Here is a 27,270-nt window from a genome sequence, read left to right as displayed (position 1 = left end):
GAGGAGAATCAAACAGTGCTCGGCCTTGTACCAAAAAGGAGGGTGTTTGGGGAGGCTCTGTGCAATACCACTGGTATTTTAAATAAATTATCCTTCAGTAACACTTAAAATGGAGAATTCTGAAAACAAGTGGTTGTGGTTGTAGCATAATGCACTGTAATACAACATGTACAGCACAATATGAAAAATGTTACTGTCCTATAGATCTCACAATAATTTTTAAAAGGTCTAAATATATATATATATATATATATATATATATATATATAGGCGCTACCAAAATAAAGTTATTCAATTAAATGAAAGCTTCACAGCACCAGACTTAACCATGGAATTATTTGTGAGATCAGGATAAAAAGGCCTTTGTCGAAGGCTTAGCAGACGTGTAAAACAGGTCAAATCTGTATTTATCAATGAGTGCCAAGAATATTGTGCTGCTTAGTGCTACGAGACACCTATTACTCCAGTATTGAAGAATCATTACTGAGATTAACCACCAGATGTCCTCAGTAATTGTGAGTACTGCATGATTATAAGTAAATCACAGAAATCTAGAGAAAAATTTAACGCATTTATGATAAAGAGTTAAATGTTTTTTCACGGCAAGATTTTTAAAATAAATTAAATTTTTCATAGTATGTACCTCTGATTAATCATCAAATGTCATTTTGTTGCATTTTTTTTTATATGTGATTTGGATAACAACAGTTCGATTAAATGCATACGGAAAAATGTGAACTATGGTTTAACCAGATAGCAACACTGAACTTCTTCGTTGGGAACCCAACTGTGTGCTCTTTCTCTGATACACAAAAGGGTATATTTATAAAGCAGCGAACTTGACATTCACAGCATGTATATCATCCTAATGCATGTCTTTTAAAATATAGCAATTCACTACTGGTGAATGTCATATTCACTGCTTTATAAATATGCCCCAAAGAGTCATTGCAAAGGGGCTCCAAATATGTGATATTAATAGATTTACTTAGTTGTGTGAAGACCAGCACACATGCTATGAAGCATGTGCACTGGTGGGCTTTGCGTTGCTACAATAGATTACACTTTAGACTTTTATTTTTACCTTTACTAAAGTGTCTTAAATTTACACTCCCTTTAACTCTAGGTACCACAGCATTTGTATGCAGCATGCTGCAATGCACCTAAATGCCACATTACATTGTGAACAGCTTTCATTTTCTATGTGCCCTTGCGTTGAACTAAGCAGACAAACATAGCTCAACAAATATTGTGTGAACAAGCCCTTAACATTTCACTTCAATTATTCAATCATCAGAAAGAATCTGCATGTGACTGGCTATTCACAGACGTTTGCTTTTCTTGTGATTGGAAAGTTGAAGTGATTACTCTACCTCTAGTACAGGTAACATACATGGGGTGCAGCGTCTACTATGATTGCTTAGTATTCTATTGAACACTACTGCTCCTTTATTTTTTGTAAAGCATTTTATAGCAATACATTGAAATACTAAACATTATCTTAAATAGAAGTACATAAAATGACACATATTTTTACAAGGCATAAAGCATGTTTAGGCTACTTTCACACTGGTTCCCATCACAACTGCCTTTAAAAGCCTACGCGTTAATGAAGCGTTTTTGTGACGCGATTTTTTAAAGGGCACGTGACTCAAAAGCTGCACCAAAAACACTTAGCGTGTGCCTTTTTGATGCGGTTTTCATTCACTTCAATGGGGAAGATTGAGGAATGTTTTTGGTGTTTTTGATGCTTTTGGTTTCAAAAATGCGGCAAGCAGGGTTTTTTAAACTGCAACAGAAGCACACCACCCCAGTGTGAACACATACATAGAATTTAAAGGGAAGAATTTTTCTTAAGCTTTTCAGGCGCTTTTTTGTGCAAGAGCGCTTCAAAAACTCCTCAGTGTGAAAGCAGCCTTACAGCCGTGAGACCGTAGTATAATAAACTAGGTTGGCTAACATTAGCAACAAAACCTAATTAACATTTCAGAATAGCAGACACATCAACCCATGCTTGGTGAAATGCCTAAATTTAAAAAGGTTTGTTTTTAGATTGATGGCATTAGGTGGAGCAGCCATGAATGATCTGCGACTTTCTACCTTTCTCAAAAATTTGTACACCTCTAAGCATGCTTTGCTTGCCATGCTGGGGAAGCTCCTCCTCAACAACTGAAGAGCTGTAGCTAACCCAAGACTATCATAGATAATCATAGCTGTGCCAGCAGAGGGTGCTCCCGTATATTAGATCTCTATACCTCACAGATTGTGACTTGCTCCTCCGCAGACATACAACACGTGGCTCCGAAATCTGCCCCTTCCTTTTTTTTTTTTATTAAGACCTCATGTAGGGCCCTGCTGCATGCTGAGCTACCTCATTAAACCTCTTCCTGCGTTTCCTGCACTTAGACTACCAAGAGGTGTATGGGAAGCCAGTCAGTGAAGTAATTGTCTTGAAAATGTACTCTAATTCTGACACACTACTCAACAAAAAAAAAAACAATGAACTGCATGTAAAGTGAAAACTTTACTGGCAGGAAACTTGTCCCATAGAGACAATGCTAATAGTAAATCTATTCATTTTTTAGTAATATCTATATGTTCTATTTAATAAATGCCGTAAATAAGAAAAACAGAACAAATTATAAACTATATATTTGTAGAGGTTTTTGGAAAAGTGTGAAATAAAAGATTTGTGGAGTCTACACCAGGCAGACAAATGAGCAAAGGAAAATGCAGATACAGAATGTGTGACTAGAGAAAACAGGAAGACATTACCCATGATAGGTTATTCTTTCTTACTGTACTGTATGCCCTTCATCTATTCCCTGCTACCAACATGCTGGATTTTAAGAACTGTACTGCATATGGGACTATGAAAAAGTAGTTTACCATGATCTAAAGAATACCTATAAAATCCAAGCTCATTACATGACCACAGACAGATGTCATTTTGAAACGCACGCTCTGTCCCAGGAATGAACCCGTGTACTCGTGTACAGAGCAGGCGCCATTAAATCCTTTCCGTGTGCTGGCAGACCCTATAAAAGAAAACTAGAGTGAGAACAGTGAATGTGCTGAAATAAACCCAAATTACACTCATATCAATAACTTAAAACAGTTGTACACTTAAAAAGGAATTACATTTAAATGAAATGCACATTTACATTTTACAGTATTTTTAAAGATCAATAGCAAGTTAAATGGGAATAATGGGATTTTTGTCTTACCGTAAAATCCATTTCTCTGATGTTCATTGAGGGACACAGCTCTTCATCGTCTTGATCGTAGTGTTATACTGCCCCCATCGTAGGACACTAGGCAGAGAAAAAGCTTGAACACGCCTATGGGGCAGTCCCTGGGGGATATACTCCCACTTCCTGCTATAGGTATTCAGTTTTGTGACAAGCAGTGTTAGAAGAATTACAACTCCACAGAGGGGCGGGTGCAGTGTCTGTCAATGAACATCATAGAAATAGATTTTACGGTAAGTCAAAAATCCCATTTTCTCTTTTGTTTATTGACGGACACAGCTCTTCATCTTCTTGACCGTAGGGACGTCCCAAAGCAGTGTCAAACATGAGGGGTGGAAACAGCAGAAAAAAAATAAACTTTCCCAAGGCTAAACATTGCCAACCAGGTAACTTAGTCTTAGAGCTCAACTGGAACTCACCTGAACAAAAACACCCTCAAAGAGGACAAGTCCTCTAAACAGCAGCCTGCAAAACATTGCGGCCAAAAGAAGCATCTGCAGATGCCAACACATCCACTGCATAAAACTTTGTGAATGTGTGTACCGACAAGGTAGCTGCCTGCAAACCTGCATCACTGTCGCCTGATGACGGAAGGCCCAGGAGGCACTAAGCGCCCGAGTAGAGTGCGTCTTGACAGGGAAAGGAGAAACCTGGCCCACAGTCTGTCTGATCCATCTGGAAATGGTCGCAGCAGAAACAGCCAGCCCCTTGTGAGCTCCATCTGTGATTACAAATAGTGAGTCTGATTTCCTAAAAGACTCTGTAGCTGCCAGATACACCCTTATTGCTCGACCCACATCCAGGGAGTGCAAGGCATCTTTCTTAGGATGCTTAGGCTTGGGACACAGGGAGGGCAACACAATGTCTTCATTCAGATGAAAGCCAGAGATGACCTTCAGAAGGAATGACGGACATGGATGCAGAACCACCTTATCCCTGTGAACCACCAGGTAAGGTGAACGACAAGACAACGGCGCCAGTTCAGACACCCTGCGCTGAAGTAATGGCTATCAAAAAGGCCACCTTCTGAGACAACGTATGAAGGGGAATCTCCAAAATATTTTGAAAGGGAGGCTTCTGGAGAGTGGACAACATCAAATTGAGGTCCCACGGTGGCAATGGAGACCGCACTGGAGAAACCAAGTGTCTCCTGCCCTGGAGAAAAAAAACGCACCAAGGAGTGTGTGGCCAACGAGCGTTGAAAGAAAACCGCCAAAGCCAAGACCTGGCCCTTGATGGTACTCAAGGCCAGGCGCTGCACAACTTCTTGGAGGAAAGCCAGGTTTCCGAGCCACCGAAAAGGAACGAGGGTAAACCCACAGGGATTCACACCACGCACTGTACATCTTCCGCGTACGATGGTAAATATTCCTAGAAGTAGAATTTATAGCTTTTAACCGCGTAGGAATCACTGAGGCAGACAACCCTCTGTCCTTCAGCACCTGGCTTTCAACAGCCAAGCCGCCAAAGCCAATGACTGTAAAGCAGGATGGAAGATTGGCCCTTGGGACAGCAGATCCTCCCTGAGAGGGAGTCTCAACGGAGCATCAGCGACCAGACGTACCAGATCAGCGTACCAAGACCAGCAAGGCCAGTCTGCAGCCACTAGGATGACAGGAATCCCTTCTGCCTCGATCCTGCATAGTAGTCTCGGCAGAAGCTGGAGAGGAGGAAAGGCGTAAATCAGACGATACTGACTCCAAGGACACACTAAAGCGTCTGTAGCGATGGCTAGAGGATCCCAAGACCATGTCACAAACTTCTGAAGCTTCCTGTTGAGGCGAGAGGCCAACAGATCCACCTCAGGAATACCCCACTGGAGACAACTGATGAAACACCTCCGGATGAATAGACCATTCTTCCTGGTCTAAGGCCTGTCAACTGAAATAGTCCGCTTGCCAATTTTCCACCCCTGGAATGTGCAAAGCAGAAAAGGCTGAAAAAATCTTTCTGCCCACCTTAGAATGCCGGCTACTTCCCGAGCCGCCAGGACACTTCTTGTCCCCCCTTGGTGATTGATATAGGCCACGGCTATGGCATTGACCGATTGAATACGCATCGGACACCCCTGGAGACGACTTGTCCAATGATCCAGACAAAGTATGATCGCTCGGAGCTCCAGTACATTGATCAGTAGTCTGGACTCTTCCTGAGACCAGACCCCCTTAGCACAATCTGTGCCGAGGATGCCTCCCCACCAGGACAGGTGCATGCAAGTCCGAAGAGATGACCATCTGCTGGTCAGCAAAAGCCGAATTGCCTCCTGCAACTTTTGAAGTTTCTCCTGAGGAAGAAACACTCTGGTTGTCCAGAGTCAGACCAAGATAGACTAGACTAGGCTAGTGAACGGAACAAGGGCAGAGTTCTAAAGATTTAGAATCCAACAGAACTCCCTCAGCGTTTGCAGAGTAATCTTCAAGTTGTCCAACAAGGCGGACGAAGACTCTGCTTGTAAAACAAATCGTCCAGGTACCCCAGTACCGCGATGACGCAGTAACACTTTCATGAAGACCCAAGGAGAGGAAGTAAGACCAAAGGGTAATGCCACGATTTCATAATTCTCCTCGCCCACAGCAAAGCGGAGGAAATGCTGATGGGCAACCCATATTGGGATGTGAAGGTAGACATCCTTGATGTCGATGGGGGCGAGGAAATCCCCCTGATGCAGGGATGCCACCACCGTGCCCAATGACTCCATGCGGAACTTCTGTACCCGCACAAAGCGGTTTAAAAATGCCTTGAGGGCCAGTATTGGGCACACCCTGCCCTCCTTCCTGGGAACTGTAAACAGGTTTGAGAAAAAAACCTTGAAAAAGTTCTGACTTTGGAGCCAGGACAATCACCCCCTTGAAGTAACAAATTTTGCACCACCCCATAGAGATCCTTTAAGAGATCTGGCAATAAGTGCAGGTTGGAAGGGAAGAACTTTTCCAGAGGATATGACCGAAACCTCGATCTTGTAGCCAGAGCTAATGACTTTGTGGACACACTTGTCCTGGATCAGGGAGGTCCACGGAACCTGGAAAGCAGCAAAGACGTCTCCCCGCCCCAGAAACGGGCGAGGGCGCCCCTTTATGCGGAGGAATTTTCGTCCACATGTCTGGCAGTACCTGCTTGTGGTTTACCAGACCAAGACTTTTTGGAACTCCCAGCGGAGGCTAGAAAGGGCTTGAATCCCTTGTCTTGAGACCCTGAGGGACGAAAAATTTGCTTATGAGCAAAAAAGGAGGCTCCCCGTCTGCAATGAGACTCTTTACCCCTCAAAGCCTGAGGAAGAAGAGTACTCTTCCCCCTGTGAGGCCCTTGATGATGTCCTGCAAGGAAGCTCCAAACAGGCGATCCCCCATGAATGGAAGATCAGCCAAGGCCTTCTTAGAACCCTGGTCCGCAGACCAGCATTTCAGCCAGATAATGCACCGCAGGACAACTGTCAAGACAGACAGTCTAGAAGGCAGGGGAGCAGCATCCAAAGAGGCGTCACAGACAAACTGTAGCCCTTGGATCAACTGATCTTCCAGATCCACCAAGGCAGGGGCAGCTGCTTCTCCTCCAGGTCCCGGCGTAAAAGCTTAGCCAACTCAGTCAGAGTTTGCGACACCAGGGCAATAGTAATTACCGGCCTAATCGTCGAACCAGCCACATTTGGCAGGCCAGAGCCTTCGCCCTCCTATTAGCTGGACCTGCAAAGGCTGGGGACTCCTCAACTGGTAGCACAATTTGACCTGGAAACCAGTGGGTCCACTACAGATGGAACTGTCCACCTGTAACGCAGTTAACCCTCATAAGGATACCACAACCAGAAACGCTTAGCAACCACTGAGTTTTGGACAACCCCACTGTTTTATGACAATGTTGTCAAGGTAAGCGGAAAGAGGAACACCCTTGCCGCTTTGGAGGGCCTGTGGGTGCCAAAAGGAACCGGTGCCTTCGACGCGGCATCAGCCGTAACCTGCATTTTTAAAGTTTCCCGCACTGACACAAACATTGCATCCTCAGCGCCTAGAGGAGCAGAGGAATCATCCTCACTATCTGAGCACTAAGGGTGCGTGCAGTAGGGTTGCTATATACTAAGCTCACCCCGAAAAACATAATCAGGGGAGGGCACCGACTGCGATCCCGCACAGGGGACGCCGGCCAAGGGCCCACAATGGGCCCCCCTCCGAAGAGGACATAATAGGACATATTCCCCTTAAAAGGGGGTCGTCCGCCGTGATGCGCAAGCACAGGCAGGGTACCCTCACTAAAACCCTGCAGGTGTCCCACACAAAATGGCGGCAAGGCTGTCATTAAAAAATAAGGCGCCCCCCAAAGCACTACTGCTTCCAAAGAAGAGGTTCCAAGCTGACCACATGGCCTAGCAGGTCACAAGCCGTGACCTACATTTTTTTGGAGGCCCAGCTGCAGTTGCACGGATCCTCAGCCTGGCAGGTGCCCAAAAGAAGAGTGGGGGCGTCAGCTACACATACTGAGGCCGTACCCCCAACGGCGGCGCCTGACTCGGCCGCATAGCCTAGTAGGGCGCGGCCTAAATTTGTGAAGGCGCCCAGCCGCCAGGACGCGAGCTCCAGCGGAGCCAACCACCCAGGGGCAGTGGAGGGAAAGGCGGGTGTCCAAATGGGAGGCAGTGGCATCAGCCACCCTCACAAAGGCCGCCTAACATAGTTTCCAGCAAGTACGCCGCACATTTTTTGCCGGATCGGCCTGCGTGAGGCGCGCACCCACGGATGTTAAAACATCCGCTCCCCCAGCCCAACAACCACCGCAGGGAGCCCAGAGGACATCCCTGCCTTAATCACCAACCCCCAGGGTCACAGAAAAACTTGCTCAACCCGCCGTTGCACCTCAGGAAAACCCGGTCAGCCGCAACTTCAACCAGCCCCTCTTAAGAGCATGTGGCAACAGCCAGCTCAAAACCTCACACAGGGAGGGGGGCCCAAAGACCCACAGAGACTAAAATTTTAGAGGGGCTGGGGGACTGACCATCCCAGGGAGGGGCCCGCGTCCACCCCAAAACCCTCCAGGGGTAGTGGGGGGACAGCTACTTACCACACCAGGAACAGGATAGGCACCGCTTCGGACAGGACACCGCTCCATCGTAATGTGGGTGCTGTCGGCCAAGAGGAAACACTGCGACTCCAGTACGTATGAGCCCTCGGGAGACATTTAACTCGCAGGCCAGCCTCCGTCCTGTGGGGCTACATCACGAACGACCAAGCGGAGCTGCGGTCTGCATGCCCGCACTAGCTGAACTGGGGGGACCCTAAGAATCTATATTATCCAGTTTCATAGCCCAGTCCAGCACTTGATTGTAGCGCTCACAGGAACAAAATAAAATAAATAAAAGGAAAGGAAAAAATTCCACTGCCAGGACCAGAAATCCCAGCAAGGAATTTGGTCCTTACTCCTGACTAGGCAGAAAAAAACTGAATACCTATAGCAGGAAGTGGGAATATACCCCCTGGAACTGCCCCATAGGCATGTTCAAGCTTTTTCTCTGCCTAGTGTTCTACTTCTGTAGGGGGCAGTATAACCCTACGGTCAAGAAGATAAAGAGCTGTGTACGTCAATGAACAAAAGAGAAACTGTATTTTTAATGTTCATAAACATACATATAGTGAAAATAAACACACATTTAACAAAGAGAAAAAAAATTATCAGGGGAAAACGGAATTTTTGTAAAATCTTACCTCCGACAGTCGCCGCCTCTTCATATTCGTCACATATGGGGTATTAGACTTTGCTCCGAAGGAGTAGCTAGGCAACAGAATATGTTAACATTAAAGCTTTTAACATATCCCACCCTCAAGGGGTGGTCCCCTCAGTCAATACCCTCCTACTTCCTGCAACCATATCTCAGTTTTAGTGGAATAGCAGCAGAGTATATAACCAAACCCCAAAAGAGGGGCGGGGGCGGAGACTGTCGGAGGACTCAGAGAAAGGAATTTTACAGGTAAGATTTTACAAAAATTCCGTTTTCTCTTACGTCCTCCGACAGTCGCCGCCTCTTCATATTCGTCACATATGGGGACGTCCCAAAGCAGTGCAAACATGAGGGGTGGGAAACGCATCCGCGCCGAAAAGGCAACGCAGTCTCCACATCAAAGAAAGGAACCTTACCAAAGGAAGGAAACCAGCTGGGCAACAGGAAAAACAAGTGCTCAACAGGAGCAACAACCCAGGAAAAGACAAATAACCAGGGGATACAAAACTTATCCCAACAGCCAGAGGTCCCCAACAAGGGACCCTAGGGAATTGCCGCACTAAGAACCTTGCGGCCAAAGGAAGCATCCGCCGATGCCTGAACTTGTAGAATTTTGTGAAAGTGTGCACGGTCGACCAAGTCGCCGCCTTACACACCTGGGCTACAGAAGCCCCATGACGACAGGCCCAAGACGTACTCAGAGATCTAGTAGAGTGCGCCTTCACAGGTACAGGGGGAACCTTCCCCTGCAAAGCATAGGCCTGTTCAATGGTCTGCCTGATCCATTTGGCGATGGTAGAGGCCGACGCCGCCATGCCCTTCCGAGGACCCTCTGGAAGAACAAACAAGGAATCTGTCTTTCGAAAAGACTCAGTCGATTTAAGGTAAACCCTTATCGCCCGAACAACATCCAAAGAATGTAATCTCACCTCCTTTGGATGTTTAGGCTTCGCGCACAGCGAAGGCAAGACAATATCCTCATTAAGATGGAATTCCGAAACTCGTTTCGGAAGAAAAGAAGGATTAGGTCGCAAGACCACCTTATCCAAATGAACAACCAGATACGGAGACTTGCAGGACAAAGCTGCCAGCTCCGACACTCTGCGAGCCGAAGTGATCGCCACCAAAAAGGCGACCTTTTTGGACAACATAGACAACGAGATCTCCCTGATCTGTTCAAAAGGAGCACGTTGCAACACAGAAAGAACGAGATTCAAGTCCCAAGGGGGCAAAGGATCCCTCCTAGGAGGAACCAGATGCCGCACACCCTGAACAAAAGTGCCAACCAAGGAGTTGGAAGCCACGGGACGTTGAAACAGAACGGCCAGCGCAGACACCTGACCCTTTATCGTAGCCAGCGCCAAACGCTGATCGACACCCGTTTGAAGGAAGGACAGCACTCGGGAAACCAAGTGCGGGGAGAAAATCCCCTGTACTCACACCAAGCAAAATAGGCCTTCCAAGTACGGTAATAAACCTTCCCCGAGGAAGACTTCCTCGCGTTGACCAAGGTATGAACGACCTCTGGGGAGAGACCCTTCTCCCTCAGGACCTCGTTCTCAACAGCCAGGCCGTCAAAGCCAGGGACTGTAAAGCAGGATGGTATATCGGTCCTTGAGACAGGAGATCGTCTCGAAGAGGCAGACGCCACGGGGCGTCGACCGCCAGATTCACGAGGTCTGCGTACCAGGACCGGCGAGGCCAGTCCGGTGCCACAAGAATCACCGTGCTGCGTTCCGAGTATAACCTGCGAAGGAACCTGGACAGCAACTGAATCGGTGGAAACGCGTACACCAGCCTGTACTGATGCCACGGGGCCACTAACGCGTCCGACGCGTCTGCCCGAGGGTCGCGCGTCCTTGCCACGAACCTTCTCACCTTGTTGTTGAGACGAGAACAGGTCCACATCTGGAAGACCCCACTTCGCGCACAACATCCGGAAGACAGTCGGGTGGAGAGACCACTCCCCCTGATCCAGGGTCTGGCGACTCAGATAGTCCGCCTGCCAGTTCTCCACCCCCGGAATGTGAACCGCCGTTATCGCCGGGACATGAGTTTTGGCCCAAGTCAGAATGTTGGCCACTTCTCGAGCCGCTCGGGCACTCCTGGTGCCCCCTTGGTGGTTGATGTAGGCCACCGCCGTGGCATTGTCCGTCTGCACCCGAACCAGGCAGCCCCGCAGCCGGTCCGTCCAGCGATGAAGACAGAGATTTATCGCACGCAATTCCAGAATGTTGATCGGAAGGGAGGACTCCCCCTCCGACCAAGTCCCCTGGGCGGACAGAACGCCCAGAACACCACCCCAGCCCGACAGGCTGGCATCCGTGGTGATTACCGTCCACGAGATAGGACGAAATGACTTGCCCCCGGACACCATCGGGGACTGGAGCCACCACAGAAGGTCTCTTCTGGTGCGATGACTCAACGAGATTGGGAGATCCAGAGACTGAGGTCGCCCGTCCCACATGGACAGGATCTCCGCTTGGAGACCCCGCGTGTGAAACTGGGCGAAGGGAATCGCCTCGAAAGCCGAGACCATCAATCCCAGACATCTCATGCACGTCCTTAGAGACGAGCGCGGAACGTCCCTGAGGGACCTGACTTCCTCCTGAAGAGTCCTGAGTTTGTCTTCCGGCAGGAAGACCTTCGCCTGGACCGAGTCCAGGATCATTCCCAGGTAGGGAAGACGAACCGACGGACTCAGCGTCGACTTTGGATAATTTATCGTCCAACCAAACTCCTGCAGAGTTTGCATCGTGACAGACAGGTCCTCCTCCAGACCCTGGCTGGTCGCAGACCGAACCAGAATGTCGTCCAGATACCCCAGGACTGAAATGCCCTGGGCCCTCAACAATGCCAGAACCGGTGCAAGCACCTTGGTGAAGACCCGCGGAGCCGAGGCGAGACCAAAAGGCAACGCTACGAACTGGTAGTGATCCTCCGCAATGGCAAATCGAAGGTACCTCTGGTGACCCTCGAAAATGGGGATGTGAAGATACGCATCCTTCAAAATCGATGGAGGCCATGAATTCCCCCGGAACCAGGGCAGCCACCACCGACCGCAGGGATTCCATGCGGAACTTGCGAACCCGCACAGAGCGGTTCAGAGCCTTCAAGTCCAGAATTGGACGAACCTTGCCCTCCTTTCTGGGCACGGTGAACAGATTGGAATAAACCCCCGAAATCTGTCCCGATGAGGCACCGGAACCACCACTCCCTGAGCCCTCAGGTCCCGCACCGCCAGGTGTAGGTCCCGCAAACGCTCTGGAGACAGTTGAAGATTTGAGGGAAAAAATCTGCTCTCCGGCCGAGAGAGAAACTCGATCTTGTAACCAGATCGAACGATCTCCTGAACCCATCTGTCCCGCACACGGGCCAACCAGGGCTGAAGAAAACCGAGCAAGCGTCCCCCCACCCCAAAACTGGGTGAGGGCGCCTCTTCAGGCCGCACTGTTATGGGCTGCGGATCCGGATTGACCGGACTTCTGTTTACCAGACCAGGGCTTCTTCTGAGAGCCTTGACCTTTGAACGGCTTGCCTTTGTAGTGCGGCCGAAAGGCACGAAAGGACCCCTGAGGGGGCCGAAAATTAGCATGCTTCTTCCCAGAAGCCCCCTTAGCCTTGGGGAAATGGGGCAAGAGAGTGCTCTTACCACCAGTGATCCCCTTAATCAACACATCCAAGGACTCCCCAAAAAGGCGAGACCCATCATAAGGCAGATTGGCTAAGGTCTTACGTGAGGACTAGTCCACCGACCAACATTTCAACCAAACCAGGCGGCGAGACAACACCGCCACGCTGTGCACACGTGCAGCCAACGGAACCAGGTCCAGGTCCGCATCACACAGATACATGACACCCTGGTGGATTTGATCCACCATATCCAGGGTCGCCGGCGAGGCCGAATCGGCCACTAGGACGCGCCTAAGCATCTGCGTCCAACTTGCGATCGCCTGGGCCGCCATGAGAGAAGCAAACAGAGCTTTAAGCATAGAACCCGTAACAGAATAAGTATGACGGGCAAGAGACTCCAATCTCCTATCCGTGGCATCACGGAACACAGGGGAATCCTCTGCAGGAATCGCAGTGGATTTGTTTAAAACCGCAATCGCGTGATCCACTGGGGGAGGCACACACCACCTTTCATCAGTGGAAGGCGAGAAAGGATAACGCAGCTTGAACCTACTTGGTACAGCAAAAGGTTTGCGCAGATTGCGCCATTGTTCCTTAACAGCGTGCTGAAAATCATCATTGCAGGGAAAAACCTGCGGCGTCCTGCGTTTTCTCTGCGTCCCATAAGCCGCCAAGGCAGCGGGGGGACACACTTTATCCTGCAAACGCAGCGTTTGCTTTATGGAAGCAATCAATTCATCCATGATTGCAAGCTCTTCAGGCGAGCCAGGGGGAGAATTATCAACCCCTTCAACTTCAGCCTCCACCTCGGACCCCACTAGATCCAGGGAGGAGCGGGACCCCGATAAGGAGGCCCCCGCCATAACAGCCCCATCACCTTCACCCTCAGAATCAGAGGAAAGAGCAACTCTGGGTCTTTTAGTAGATTGAGCAGCCACCAGCATCTGCACCTGAGCAGCAAGGCCAGCCACAATAGTGGCTAAATCCCCCCCCTGGGGGGGAAACAGCGGTCCCCTGGCTTTCCACCAAGGCGGTAGGAAATTTGCCCTCCTGAGAATCCATTGCCCCTATAACAAATGCCGGATAATAAAGGGTTAACTGCCCCTTTAAGCAAGCGCGAAGAGCGCAGCCCACCGCACCACACACAAGCACAATGAGACCCCCACAGGGAATATTAAACTCAACACAGGCAATGGATAGCAAGAACAGAAGGATAAAACCTGAGGAGACCCTCGCCGCTGCTGCTGCCTCGATCGGTGTTCCTGGAGAAGAGGAAGTGATGCTGCCAGGGCGCTCTATGAAAACCTATGGGAGGCTACAAGAAAATGGCCGCCATGCATGTAGAACATGCGGCCGGAGCGAGTGTAGGCAAAATGGCGCCGTTTGGCGCCGAAACCGCCGCTCCACAGTACAGTAATGCACACATGTCATCCATGTATAAAAACACACGTCAGATCGCCGTAGCGATCGCTGTATAATGCCCAAACATGCCACAAAACATGCCCCACAGCACACAGCTTCTCACACTGACAAGGCTGACACACACAGTGTCACACAGCTCCCCCCCCCCCTTTGCAGCCCACAGCATGCAGCCGGGAGATAGGGAGACAAACAGTGTGAATAGAGGCAGGTTACACAGTCCCAGACTGACACCCCCCCAGACAGACAGGTCCCCACATAAATACACTTACCTCACATGGCGTGGGGGACCCGCACAGGCGAACAAGCCGCTGCACATGAGGCAGGGAGAGTCGCATACAAGACGCACAGAATGGGGGTTAAGAAACTGCACAGCGTCCAGTGAGGTAGCCACCTCACCAATCATCCCTGCACCAAACAGGGATGGGTCGTTCACTGTGCCAGGAGCGTTACCTGGCTGAACGCTCGATGGCAGGCTGGGAAGCCACTGACCCACGACCTGCGACCAGGGGGATCAGCCCGAGACCAAGCCCGCATGATCCTCTTCATCCGAAGAACTAACTAATGCTGACAAAAAGAACAGCTAAGTAAAGGTAGAGAGAAAACTCAAACAAAAATTCAAAAAAGAAGAAAGAGTCTGGGGCAGAAATCCCCAGCACAGAGAGAGCCAGCCACTCCTGACAAGCTAGACATTAAAACTGAGATATGGTTGCAGGAAGTAGGAGGGTATTGACTGAGGGGACCACCCCTTGAGGGTGGGATATGTTAAAAGCTTTAATGTTAACATATTCTGTTGCCTAGCTACTCCTTCGGAGCAAAGTCTAATACCCCATATGTGACGAATATGAAGAGGCGGCGACTGTCGGAGGACGTAAGAGAAATATGGTTTTTAATAGATAAATATGCACAAGGGGCAGCCATATTTGACTATTATATAGTCATGTGAAAAACGAAGGACACCCCATGGAAGAACACAACAACAATTTGCCTTTTCAATCATTTATTCAAATATATCAATAGATGTAATGTGTACTGTGGAAAAAGTAAGTACATTATTGGCGTCAGAGGCTGGTATTGCCCCCTGCAGCAATAAAGCCCCCAAATTACATCTTTGGGCTTTGATTAGGCCATAACCCTCTATTTCTTCCTTGTAAACCAATCCATGGTGGGTTTATACTGACTCATTTCTGCTTCTAACTTTTGGACAGGTGGCTTCACATTCTCATCAAGCTCACTTTAATATGATGAAGAATGTATAGTTAACTTGATGGCTTTGAGCTGCCTAAGCCCTAAAGCAGCAAAGCAACCACAAACCAAGATATCTCCACCACCACGCTTCAGGCTGGGTTCACACAGGTCTGGCTGAGGTTTGCAGTCTGATGTCCTGTCCGTTTGTGTTCACCAGTTCAGGTCCAACTTTGTCCCTGAATTTTGACCTGAACTGGATCCAAAAATGCACAGGACCCTTTTCAAATTCTCCCAGCACATTGAATGCAGGTCACACTCACATGTTATGCGAATTGGATGCTGTGTAAAACATATCCAATTTGCATATATGTGAACCCAGCCTCACAGTTACATAAACACCCAATGAAATTTTGGAGTTGTTGAAGATTTCTTTTAGCATAGAATGGTCAGCTCTTGGGCTGAATTGGTCATGCCAGCCAGTCATGGACCAATTAGTTTTTTTAAATCTAGGTCACTTGGAGATTATTTTTCTTATAGTGGAATTACTGATTTCAAATCACATGGTGCTTTTTTTTTTTATTTCTTTACTAGATTAATAGACATCCACAACTTTCATTCCGAGGGTCTTAGACTCTTAGACAGTTCTATTGATCTATGCAAGATGACATCACATATGTCAATGGCAAAGAGAACACCAGACCCTCGATACCCAAGGTTTAAATAAGGCCAGTTCAGCATAATACCCAATGAGATTCTAATAATTTATGCAATACAGGTTCTTATATAGTGCCATCAATTTAGGCAGCACTTTACATATATATATTTATTACATTCACATCAGTTCCTGCCCTCAAAGAGCATACAGTCTAAGGTCCCTAACTCACATTCATACATACACATGCTAGGGCCATTTTAGACAGGAGCCAATTAACCTACCAGCATGTCTTTGCAGTGTGGAAGAAAACTGAAGTACCTGGAGGAAACCCACATAGGCACAGGCAGCAGGGAGAAGATGCAAACTCCGTGCAGGTAGTTTCGTTGTTGGCATTCAAACCAACAACCCCGGTGCTGCCAGGCAGAAGTGCTAACCACTTAGCCACAATCATTGGCACCTAATCTTGAATACCGAATTCCAATCTCAGGGATATGAAGCGTTGGTAAACAGTTCCATGTGACAAATCTACATTTTTGTTATTGATGTACCAGTATTGCTTGTGGCTCCAAAGCAGGGCATGAGAAAAGAGATATGGATCCAGAATGAAGCCCAGATGGATCAAGCAAGCATTTTCTTTTAAATTTCATACATTTTTATTTTACCAAGTCCAGGATGGCATACATGAGAGATGGCTCTGTCCAGACAGGAAACAAAACCCCTGGTACTTAAAAAAACAACAACCTCACTACTGCTTCAGTCTTGGGTTTATTGCACATCACCAGGCACTTCCCCCTGTTATTTTTATGATGGGTCAGTAGCCAGTGTATGTGAAGACCCTCCTTTCCAGCTGATGGTAGTAGGGCAAGGGGAGCCTTGTTAAATCGCTACTAAATCTACATATGGAAACATGACCCCAATGAGATTTGTAAACAAAACCTGGCAGCTTCCACTCTTGGGACAGCTAGAATTTATTCCCCCAGTGAGGTTTGGGGGTAACTCCTGGCAGTTTCAACTCTGCACTTTTCCCTAGCACATATGCTTCTTGTCAGATAAAGGGGGAAGACTGCTGTCACTTCTGACACTGCAAGTAATGTGCTCCTAGCTACGCTGGCCTCAAGCTTCTAGAGAGGTTTGTCTCGCAGTGCCCAGCCATGTTCTGAGAAGCTTGGGGGACCGCCTTCTGCACATTTTTCATTATGAAGCTATGACTGATGAGGTTGCGGACCCCAAGTAAACTGCTTAGCCAGCCTCTCTGCATAACTGTGGGTTTTTGCACCTTTTAAGACATATGGGTGCTTCCTTATGGGATCCCCTGGAAGTACAGTAGGCTAACTGCTGGGCACATTCTCCTAACTGGTATCTTATCCTTGACATTCTGTAGAGAAACTTGTCAGTGCTTTAAGAGAGAGGTTGGACACTGTTAGCAGTGGCTGCAGAAAAGCAACCTTTAACTCAGAAGCTAAGGTGATGGTTACACCTGCATTCGATTAAGTACAGAGACCTTTAGAGGATCCTAACTTTGGCACTTTGGTGGTAAGACACAGAACAGATGACCTGTATTTAATTTTCCCTGTTCATATGTCAAAGAATAAGCTCACCTTAAAAGGAAAAAATAATGAATGCATACATTTCTGCAGAGAACTGGAGACATCTCCGCTGATACCCGCTGCTCTCCGATCAGTGACATCCGGACAGATGGAAACCCCATTTTGGAGGATTGGATCGGATAAGATCAGATGAAAACAGACAGGCGGTCCGTTTTCATCCGATCTCCTATAGAAGAGAGCGGGGCTCTGACAGCTCCGTCTCTGCAAAGGAAGAGGAGACGGAGCTGTCATCCGCCTGCTCAGCGGGGATTGGCGGATCGATCCCCACTGAATAAAACAGAGTCCGTCAGGCGCACAGCCTGTGTGAATGGGGCCGTACCTGGCGATGGTGATAAAACTAGCATAGTTAGTGAGATAAGACAGAAGGAGAGCTATAGACTGGGGGGGGGGGGTGATAGTTACAAAGGGGGTTGTGGATCTTTTACCATTCTGCTAAAATGTTTGGTAAACAGTACTGCTTGGACCTTGATGAAGGGGACATACCCAGAAAGCTTGTCCTGAAAAATTGTATGTTAGTGCAAATAAAATAAAAAGTATCACGGACAGTATTCAAGTGCACTAATACGGCTACGATCACCTCAAGCCTGAAGAGAAGAAAAGCCAGATCAGACTTTGCCAAAAAACATCTAAAAAAGCCAGACCAGTTCTGGAAAAACATTATTTGGACGGATGAAACTAAGATTAATCTATACCAGAATGAGGGGGAAGAAAAAAGTCTGGAGAAGACTTAGAACAGCGCATGATCCAAAGCACACAACGGCACCTGTAAAAAATGGTGGAAACAGTGTGATGTCATGGGCATGCATGGCTTCCAGTGGCACTGGGTCATTCGTGTTTATTGATGATGTGACAGAAGACAGAGGCAGCCGGATGGATTCTGCTGTGTTTAGAAATATACTGTCAGCCCAGATTCAGCCAAATGCAGCAAAGTTGATTGAACGGCGCTTCAACGTACAGATGGACAATGATCCAAAACACACTGAAAAAGCAACCGAGGAGCTTTAGAAGAAAAAAAAATTGAATATTCTGCAATGGCCGAGTCAAGCACCTGATCACAACCCAATTGAGCATCCATTTCACTTGCTGAAGGCAAAACTAAAGGCAGAAAGACCCACAAACAAAGAACAACTGAAGACAGCTGCAGTTAGAGCCTGGCAAAGCACCATAAAGGATGAAACAGTATTTGGTAATGTCCATGGGTTCCAGACTTCAGGCAGTCATTGCCAGTAAAGGATTCTCAACAAAAGATTAAACATGAACATTTTATTTATGAGTATATTCATTTGTCCAATGACATTTGAGCCCCTGAAAATGGGGTACTGTGTATAAAAGTGGCTGCAGTTCCTAAAATTTGTACTTGATATTGAATGTTCAACCCCTTGAATTAAAGCTGAAAGTCTGTACTTCAAATTAATTTGGATTGTTTTGTTTTATTCTGGTGGCATTCAGAACTAAAAGTATGAAAATTGTGCCCGTGTCCAAAAATATATGGACCCAACTGTATACAGTAAATTTGAAAATAAAATGGGATTTTTGACTTACTATAAAAACTATTTCTCTGATATTCATTGACGGACACAGCTCCTGATCTTCTTAACTATTGGGTTATACTGCCCCCTACAGAAGTAGGACACTAGGCAGAAAAAAAGTCTGCCTACGCCTATAGGCAGTCCAAGGGGGTATACTCTCTCTGCTAGAAATATAAGTTTTGTTACAAGCAGTGTCAGAAAAATTACAACTCCACAGAGGGGTGGGTGCTGTGCCTGCCAATGAACATCATAGAAATGGATTTTACGGTAAGTCAAAAAATACGATTTTTGTAAGATCTTACCGTAAAATATTTTTCTCTGATGTCCATTGACAGACGCAGCCTCATCTTCATGAGCTGTGTGGGTTATGCTGCCATCTGCAGGAGTACTCTAGACAGCACCTTAGTACAAAATTTTTACATATACACGCCCACGGGGCTGTCCCTCCAGACATAACCCTCACAGACACAGCCCAGCACATCAATTTAGTTGCAAGCAGAGAAGACAAAAAAAAAACATCCCCATCAGAGGGGCGGGTGCTGCATCTGTTAATGGACATCAGAGAAAAAGATTTTATGGTAAGATCTTACAAAAATCGTAATTTCTCTATCATCCATTGACAGACGCAGCCTCATCTTCATGAGCTGTGTGGGACATCCCAAAGCAGTATAGGCATGAGGGGTGGGAAAAACGCTCTGCAGAGTTCCCCTTTTTAACTAAATTAACAGCGGAGCGTGCAGGGATATGTCTGCAAGGACTCCAGTACTGTACCACCTCAGATAAAGCATCCTCCTGATCGTTCCAGCAGCATGCAGAAGAGAAAGGACATGACCTCGACCAGCAGCAGGAAACAGAGCACAGGATGTGATCTCGCCTGAGTGAAAGGTCAAGCTAATCAGTGCAGCACAAAGGTCACACAAACATGGTTGCCCATACAGTTTCAATAGGAAGCTCAGGGAAAATGGCTGCCACATACAAGTCTATGGGTAAAAAACTACATTGGCCTTAGGATGGCGACGCCCATGGCGAGCCATGCAGCCAGGGACCGACACTATGAAGGCCTCAGGATCCACAACAGGAACCAGCAAGCCCAAGGTACCTCTTTATTGAACTTTGTGAAAGTGATCACCGACGACCAGGTGGCCACCTTCTCAACCTGCGTCACTGACGCGTAATGACGGAAGACCCAGGAGGCACTAAATACCCTAGTAGAGTGTACCTTGACAGGGAAAGGAGGAACCTGACCGTGGATGGAAAAGGCCTGAATCACCATCTGTCTGATCCATCTTGAAATGGTCGCAGAGGAAGCAGGCAACCCTTTCCAAGGCCCATCCTTGTGTACAAATAGTGAGTCTGACTTCCTAAAAGACTCCGTAGATGCCAGGTACACCCCAATCGTACCATATCCAAGGCTTGCAAAGCAATTTCCTTTGGATGTTTTAGCCTGGGACAAACCTGGGAAAAAAGACTGCCAAGAAGAAAGAAAATCACTAAGGCCGACACCGGGCCCTTGATAGCACTCAAGGACAATTTCTTCTCAACCCCCCCGTTGAAGGGAGGCCAAGATCCGAGCCACCGACAAAGAGCGAGGATGAACCCCAAGAGGCTCACACCACGCAATGTAAGTCTTCCACGTACGATGGTAGATCTTCCTAGAAGTAGATTTCCTAGCTTTTAACATTGGAATCACAGACTCAAGACAAACCTCTATCCTTCAGCATCTGGCATTCAACAGCCAAGCTGTCAAAGCCAGCGACTGTATAACAGGATGGAAGATTGGTCCTTGGAAGCTTCCTCTCAGAGAGAATCTGCTGTCCCAAGGAACGTCGGCAACCAGCCGCACCAGATCCGCAAACCAAGCCCGGCGAGGCCAGTCCTGAGCCACTAAGATGACCAGAATCCCTTCTGCCTCGATCCTGCGTAGAAGTCTTGGCAGAAGCTTGAGAAAAGGGAAGGCATAAATCAGACGATACTGACCCCACGGGGTCACCAACGCATCTGTGGAATCCGCCAGAGGATCCCCTGACCGTGCCACAAACCTCTTCACCTTTCTGTTGAGCCGAGACACCAACAGATTCACCTCCGGAATGCCCCACCAGAGACACAACTGATAAAATACCTCCACATGAAGGGATCCCTCCCCTTTAATCCGTCTGCCGTCTGAGGTAATCCGCCTGCCAGTTTTCCACCCCGGGAATGTGTACGGTGGAGAGGACTGAAACGAAACGTTCTGCCCACCTTAGAATGCCAGCTACCTCCAGAGCCGCCAGGACACTTCCTGTGCCCCCCCCCCCGGTAATTGACATAAGCCACGGCTGTGGCATTGTCCAACTAAATGTGCACTGGACATCCCAGATGACAATCTGTCCAATGTTTCAGGCACAGTCTGATCACTCAGGGTTCCATGACACTGATCGGTAGTCTGGACTCTTCCCGTGTCCAGACCTCCTGAGCAGAATTTTTGCCGAGGGCGTCGTCACACGCTGGCATTCATGGTGACCACTGTCCAATACAAGGGAGGAAGGATTTGCCCAGCCGAAGCGCCGGAGAAGGAAACAACCATAACTGGGACTCTTTCGTACCCTGGCTCAGCCGGATCTGAATGTCCAGAGTCTGCGGATCCTTGTCCCATTTGCCTAGAATCTTCCTTTGCAGGGACCTCGTATGGAACTGTGCAAACGGAATTGCCTTGAAAGTAGACACCATCAGACCCTGCACCTGCATGCAAGTCCAGGGGGATGACCATCTGCTGGACAGCAGGAGACGAATTGCAGCTTGCAGTTTCAGGAGTTTGTCCAAAGGTGCACTCTGGCTAAGGCCGAGTCCAGAGTCAAACCCAGATAGTACAGCTTTGTGGACAGAACCAGAGCAGACTTCTGAAAATTCAGAATCCAGCCAAACTCAGAGTTTGTAAGGTGATCTCCAGGTTTTTCACCAGAGCAGTCGGAGACTCCGCTCGCAGAAGGAGGTGGTGAAAGTAGCCCAGTCCAGTGATCCCCCGCTGGCGTAACAATGCTAGCACCGGTCCAACACTTTTGTGAAGAACCAAGGAGCAGAAGCGAGACCAAAGGGTAACGCCACAAACTGATAATGCTCCTCTCCCACAACAAAGTGGAGGAAGCGCTGGTTATCGGCGCATATTGGAATGTGAATGTAGGCATCCTTGATGTTTTAGGAGGCTTCATTCTGAACTTCTGCATCCGTACAAAGCAGTTCAGCGCCTTGAGGTCCAGTATTGGATGCACCTTGCCTTCCTTCCTGGGAATTGTAAATAAGCTTGAGTAAAACCCCTGAAAATGTTCCAATGTCGGAACTGGGACAATTACCCCTTGAAATAACAGATCTTGCACCGCCCAAAAAAGACCTTTTAAGCAGGCGCAAGTTGGAAGGAAAGAACCTTTCCGGAGGGTAAGAACGAAACTCGATCTTGTAGCCGGACCGTATGACTTTGTGGACCCACTTGTCTTGTACCAGGGAAGTCCACCGGTCCGGAAACCAGCGAAAACGTTCCCCCACCCCAGATACGGATGAGGGAGCACCTCACACCGAGGGAGCCTTGTCCATGGGTCTGGAGAAGCTTGCTCTCGATTTGCCATACCAAGTTCAATTGGATCCACCAGAGGAAGCCCTGAAAGGCTTTGATCCCTTGTCATTGGTCCCTTGTCAGTCGCCCCGGAGGGACGAAAAAACTTCCTATGAGCCGAGAAAGATGGACCACATCTATGACCAGGGTCCTTGCCCTTGCTAGCCTGTGGTAGAAAGGTACTAACTGAAAAACGCAGAAGGACCACTGCCGAAGCAGAGCCTAGCAACTAGAGGATCCGCATCCAAAGAGGCATCACAGATAAACTGCAGCCCCTGGACCAACTGGTCCGCCAGCTCAGCAAAAGCAGGGGGAGCTGCTCCCCCTCCAGGTCATAACGTAACAGCTTAGCCCACTCGGTCAAAGTTTGCGACACCAGAGCAATGGTGAATACCGGCCTCAGTGCCGAACCAGCCACAGTTTCCATATTGCGGGCCACAGCCTCCGCCTTCCTGTCAGCTGGGAGCTTAAAGGCCGGAGACTCTTCAACTGGATTCACGGTTGCCTTGTTCAAACTGGAAACTGGAGGGTCCACCACCAGTGGAACAGTCCACTTTTTTAGAAGGGACTCCTCATAGGGGTACCGCATAGCAAATCGCTTAGACCCCGTTCACACTGGGGCGACCTGTCAGGCGACCTGGTCGCCTGCCATAGAGAAGCTGTGGACCCGTTCTAATAGGAGCGACACAAGTCGCTCCGACTTAGAAAAAGGGTCCGGAGCTTCTTTGGGGCGACCTGCATTGACTTCAATGTTATGAAGTCCCTGCTGGCCACTCCGAGGTCGCGGTGCGAGCTGCGCACCGTGACCTGTGAGGTCGCCCCGGCAAGTCGGATCGCCCCAGTGTGAACGGGGTCTTAGGGACCACAAGAGGACATTTGGTAGTTCCCACTCTTTAGCGACAATTCTGTCAAAATAGGAGGGGAAAGGAAACACCTTTGCCGCTCTGGACAGGTTGTGAGGACGCCTCCGTCACAGCTTCAGCTCTTTAAGGTCTCACGCACAGATACAATCAGTGCATCTACCAGCGCCTTTTTGCGCATGGCTACAGGAGTGGAGGAATCATCCTCACTATCTGAGAACTTAGGGCGAGCAGAGTGACCCACATCCGCGGCGGCCGAATCAGATTCAGGATCGGAGGAGACAAATGAGGCAGGGGGCGCTCTTTGCTAGCCCGTCGCCCAAAAACCAACTCCACCCGGGACACAAAGTACTCCAGGACTGTGAATAGTGCATCAATGTATGGTTGGGACCCGGTGGGCTCTGCAGACTTTGGGAGGGGATCAGGTGGGGAAATGTGCTCCAGGGACTCCATAAATCAATAGGGGGACTCCAAAAAAAGATGTAAAAACACTGCTAAGGGAAACCCCCACCGCTCCGGCAGCACCACCCAGTTGCCAGTAACAGAGCACCAATCGATCCTCATCAGAGAGGGAGAGGACCCCACCAGACTGACCACCCAGCAGAAATAGGCACCTGCAGCCACCAGGATAATCTGCACTCCACGTGCGGCGATCAGGAAGTGAAAAATTCCAGGAGTCAGCAATTGGGGATGAGGAGGGTCTACCATCGCCAAAATCGCCGCCCACAGGGCTCCACTGTCATGGCCGCCGCTATTTTCAATGGCAAACCACTGCAAAATGGCCACTGGACTACACAAACATGGCCGTCGTTCATTGAGCACACAAGCTACAAGAAAATGATGGCCCCACGGGGCACCACAAGGCTCCCAGGGACCCAGGAGGGATCCCTAGGCATTAGAAAACAGGACAGACAGAAGCCGATCACTGGGTCACCAGTGGTGCATTCCCCATCGCCAGTACAGCACCCTGCCCCTACCTCTGGAGGTGGACCAAAAACACCCAAAAGCGCCAGCATATTGAAGGGGGGCGGATGGGGAGGGCGAGATGGCCCACAGGGATCATCAGGCCAATGGGGGGGGTGCCTGGCGGGAAGGAGGGGAACCCGGGGGTCCGACCGTCCTATGGAGGGGCGCACGTCCACCCCAAAACCCTCCAGGGGGAGAGGGGAGACAGGAACCAGGCGGGCACCGCTCCATACAGAACCTCTTCTCAATCGAAATGGGGGGCTGTCGGCCAGGAGGAACGCTGTGACTCTTGAGGCGTTTAACTTGCAGGCCAGCCCCCGTCCAGTGGGGCTATGTTGCGACCGACCTAGCGTGGAGCTGAGGTCTGCGTGTGCACGCTGACCAGACTGGTGTGACTACCGGATCTAGATTATCCAGCCTGTCGCCCAGTCCTGCAGTGGATTGTAGATCTCACAGGAAAAAAAAACAGGAGAGAAAAAAATCTATCTAAAAGGAAAAAATTGGCAGGACCAGAGATACCAGCAAGGAACTAGGTTGTTACTTGTGACTAGGCAGAAAAAAACTGACTACCTATAGCAGAGAGAGGGAGTATATCCCCTGCTCATAGGCATAGCCAGACTTTTTTTCTGCCTAGTGTCCTACTCCTGTAGGGGGCAGTATAACCCAATGGTTAAGAAGATCAGGAGCTGTGTCCATAAATGAACGAAAGAGAAATACTAACATTTTAGAAAACTAAAAACGTTTTTTTCCTTACTTTCTGTTATAAAAGGTATCAAACAAAAATGCCAGAAGGTACACTCCCAAAATTACTACTTTCAGGAAATGTGGACGCCCAAAAGGTGCTTATTTTTTGCAACAATTTATTGGAAATGAAGAACCAGGCTGTATTGAGGTGGTTAAGGTACGTGCAAATCGTCTGTTATTCGCAGAAGTTCCCTGGAGAATGAAACTACATTGTGTTCAATGGTTAAGCTAGATGTCATGGAAAAACCCAAAACACGTTTAACCCACCTCAAATGATTCCCCAATTATTGGCAGTCAATGGTATTTTACAACTCCTCCCCTACCCCCAAAAAAAACCTCACAATTATTGTTGGTATGTGGTATTTTTAACTTCCCTCATTCCCTCAACCCTTCATCATTGGTGGTCTTTTAATCGCTTCCAGTCCGCCCACAGCCTATTTATGGAGGAGGGGAAGCAGCACCCATGTAGATTAACGTACCCGTACATCACCTCGCATCGGCGGTTCCTGCGTGGCTCACAGAGTGTGCATTTGGGAGCATGGTTATCCTAGTGTTCCCTGGAGACAGCATATCACATTATCGCCGTGTCCAGGTGAGAACGTGGTCTTGTACCATGTGATCACTGTGTCCAATAACATGCAATCACATAGAGAACCAATGCAGCAGCCTGTGAGTTTACAGCAGCCTATCACACTGCATGTACACACACAAACTGCAGTGCCAGGCTATCTCAGTGTCCCTGATCACTGTCCCCAGTATAACAACAATAAAAAGTGCAGCCAGCCCCCGTCACCTGTGCTTAAACCATACCAACATCCTAATCACTGCCATACCAGTGTCCTGATCACCGCCATACCCCATATCAGCATCCGGATCACCATACACCAGCACCACGATCACCGCCATACCTTATACCAGCATCCTGATCGCCACAATACCCACCATACCAGCGCCCTGATCAATGCCATACCTTATATAAGCACCATGGTCACCACCATACCAGCACCCTGACCACTGCCATACCAGCATCCTGATCACCGCCATATGCCATACCAGCATCCTAATCAACGCAAACACCACGCCAGCGTCCTGATCATTGCCAAACCAGCGTTCTAATCACCGCCATACTAGCGTCCTGATCACCACCATAACCCATACCAGCGTTCTGATTACTGTCATAAACCATACCAGCGTCCTGATCACCACCATTTGCCATACCAGCATCCTGATCTCCGTCCTACACCATACAAGCGTCCCGACCACCGTTGTGTCCCGTACCAGCCTCCCCGACCACCACCGTATCCCGTACCAGCATCCCGATGAACGCCATATCCCGTACCAGCGTCCTTATCACCGCCATATCCCATACCAGTGTCCTGATCCCCGCCATACCGCCAACAGAGCCAGTGTCCCCAATAGTTTCTCCTGTTCTGGTTCTCCAGGGGTTCCAAAAATATGAGTGTCAGGAAATTAGATGCGTAATGTATGCCCCTAGAACACTTTAATCGCTTCCTGTCCAGAAACAGACCGGTAATTCCGAAGCGAATAAAAGTAATCTGAGCGGCTAAACCTTACTTTTACAGGCAGTGGAAAGGACCCCCCCCCCCCTTTACTGGGCTCTCCTGCATGATAAGGAACCCAGAAAAGAAACGATTAGCAGCATCTGACTCCGGGCACACAGTGGGAGGAACTAATGTTCTCTGTAAAATCAGAGACCGGTAGCAACAAGGATTTAATCACTTCTGGCTTCAGTTCTTTGTTTACCTGGCCGTTCCTGGCTAGGGAAGCAACCAGACTGATCGGTGTCTGATTGGCTGCATTGGGGTCCAGAGGAGAGTTCTGGGGTCTAATAGACCCCAGATCTCTCCATTAAGAGGACCTGTATTGGCCCATGTTGTCACAAGGGATGTTGTTGATCCCTTGTGATAGCAAAAAAGTTGATTTAAAAAAATAATTAAAAGTCAAAAGAGACAGAGTATTAATGTTTTGTTTTTTTTAATAAAATAATAAAATGGAAAAAAAAATTGAACACGCTCTAATCCGGCCGTGCTCGCGCACAAATGCGAACGCGTGCGCAGGTCTCAAAAGTTTATGTATCCGGCGACTGCACCACACATGAGGTATCGCCACGGAT

At 48.6% G+C, this 27,270-nt stretch overlaps 1 protein-coding gene across 2 annotated transcripts in view; it reads right to left on the bottom strand.

Moving 5' to 3' along the window:
• Nucleotides 1-27,270, bottom strand: part of TOP3B (DNA topoisomerase III beta) — a 187,905-nt gene that overhangs the window by 148,754 nt on the left and 11,881 nt on the right. The window contains exon 3 of one of the 2 annotated variants that reach the window (XM_082247853.1): nucleotides 2,907-3,038. In XM_082247853.1, coding sequence (XP_082103979.1) covers nucleotides 2,907-3,038 — 132 coding nt within the window. Of the gene's footprint in view, nucleotides 1-2,889; nucleotides 3,039-27,270 lie in introns of those variants that run through there. The other variant, XM_082247854.1, reaches the window with a different exon arrangement.

Source organism: Pelophylax lessonae (genome assembly GCF_965119305.1).
Source record: "Pelophylax lessonae genome assembly, chromosome: 1".
Taxonomy (NCBI): Eukaryota; Metazoa; Chordata; class Amphibia; order Anura; family Ranidae; genus Pelophylax; species Pelophylax lessonae.
The sequence above is the reverse complement of the archived record's forward strand: the minus strand, read 5'-3'. Positions and strand labels throughout refer to the sequence as shown.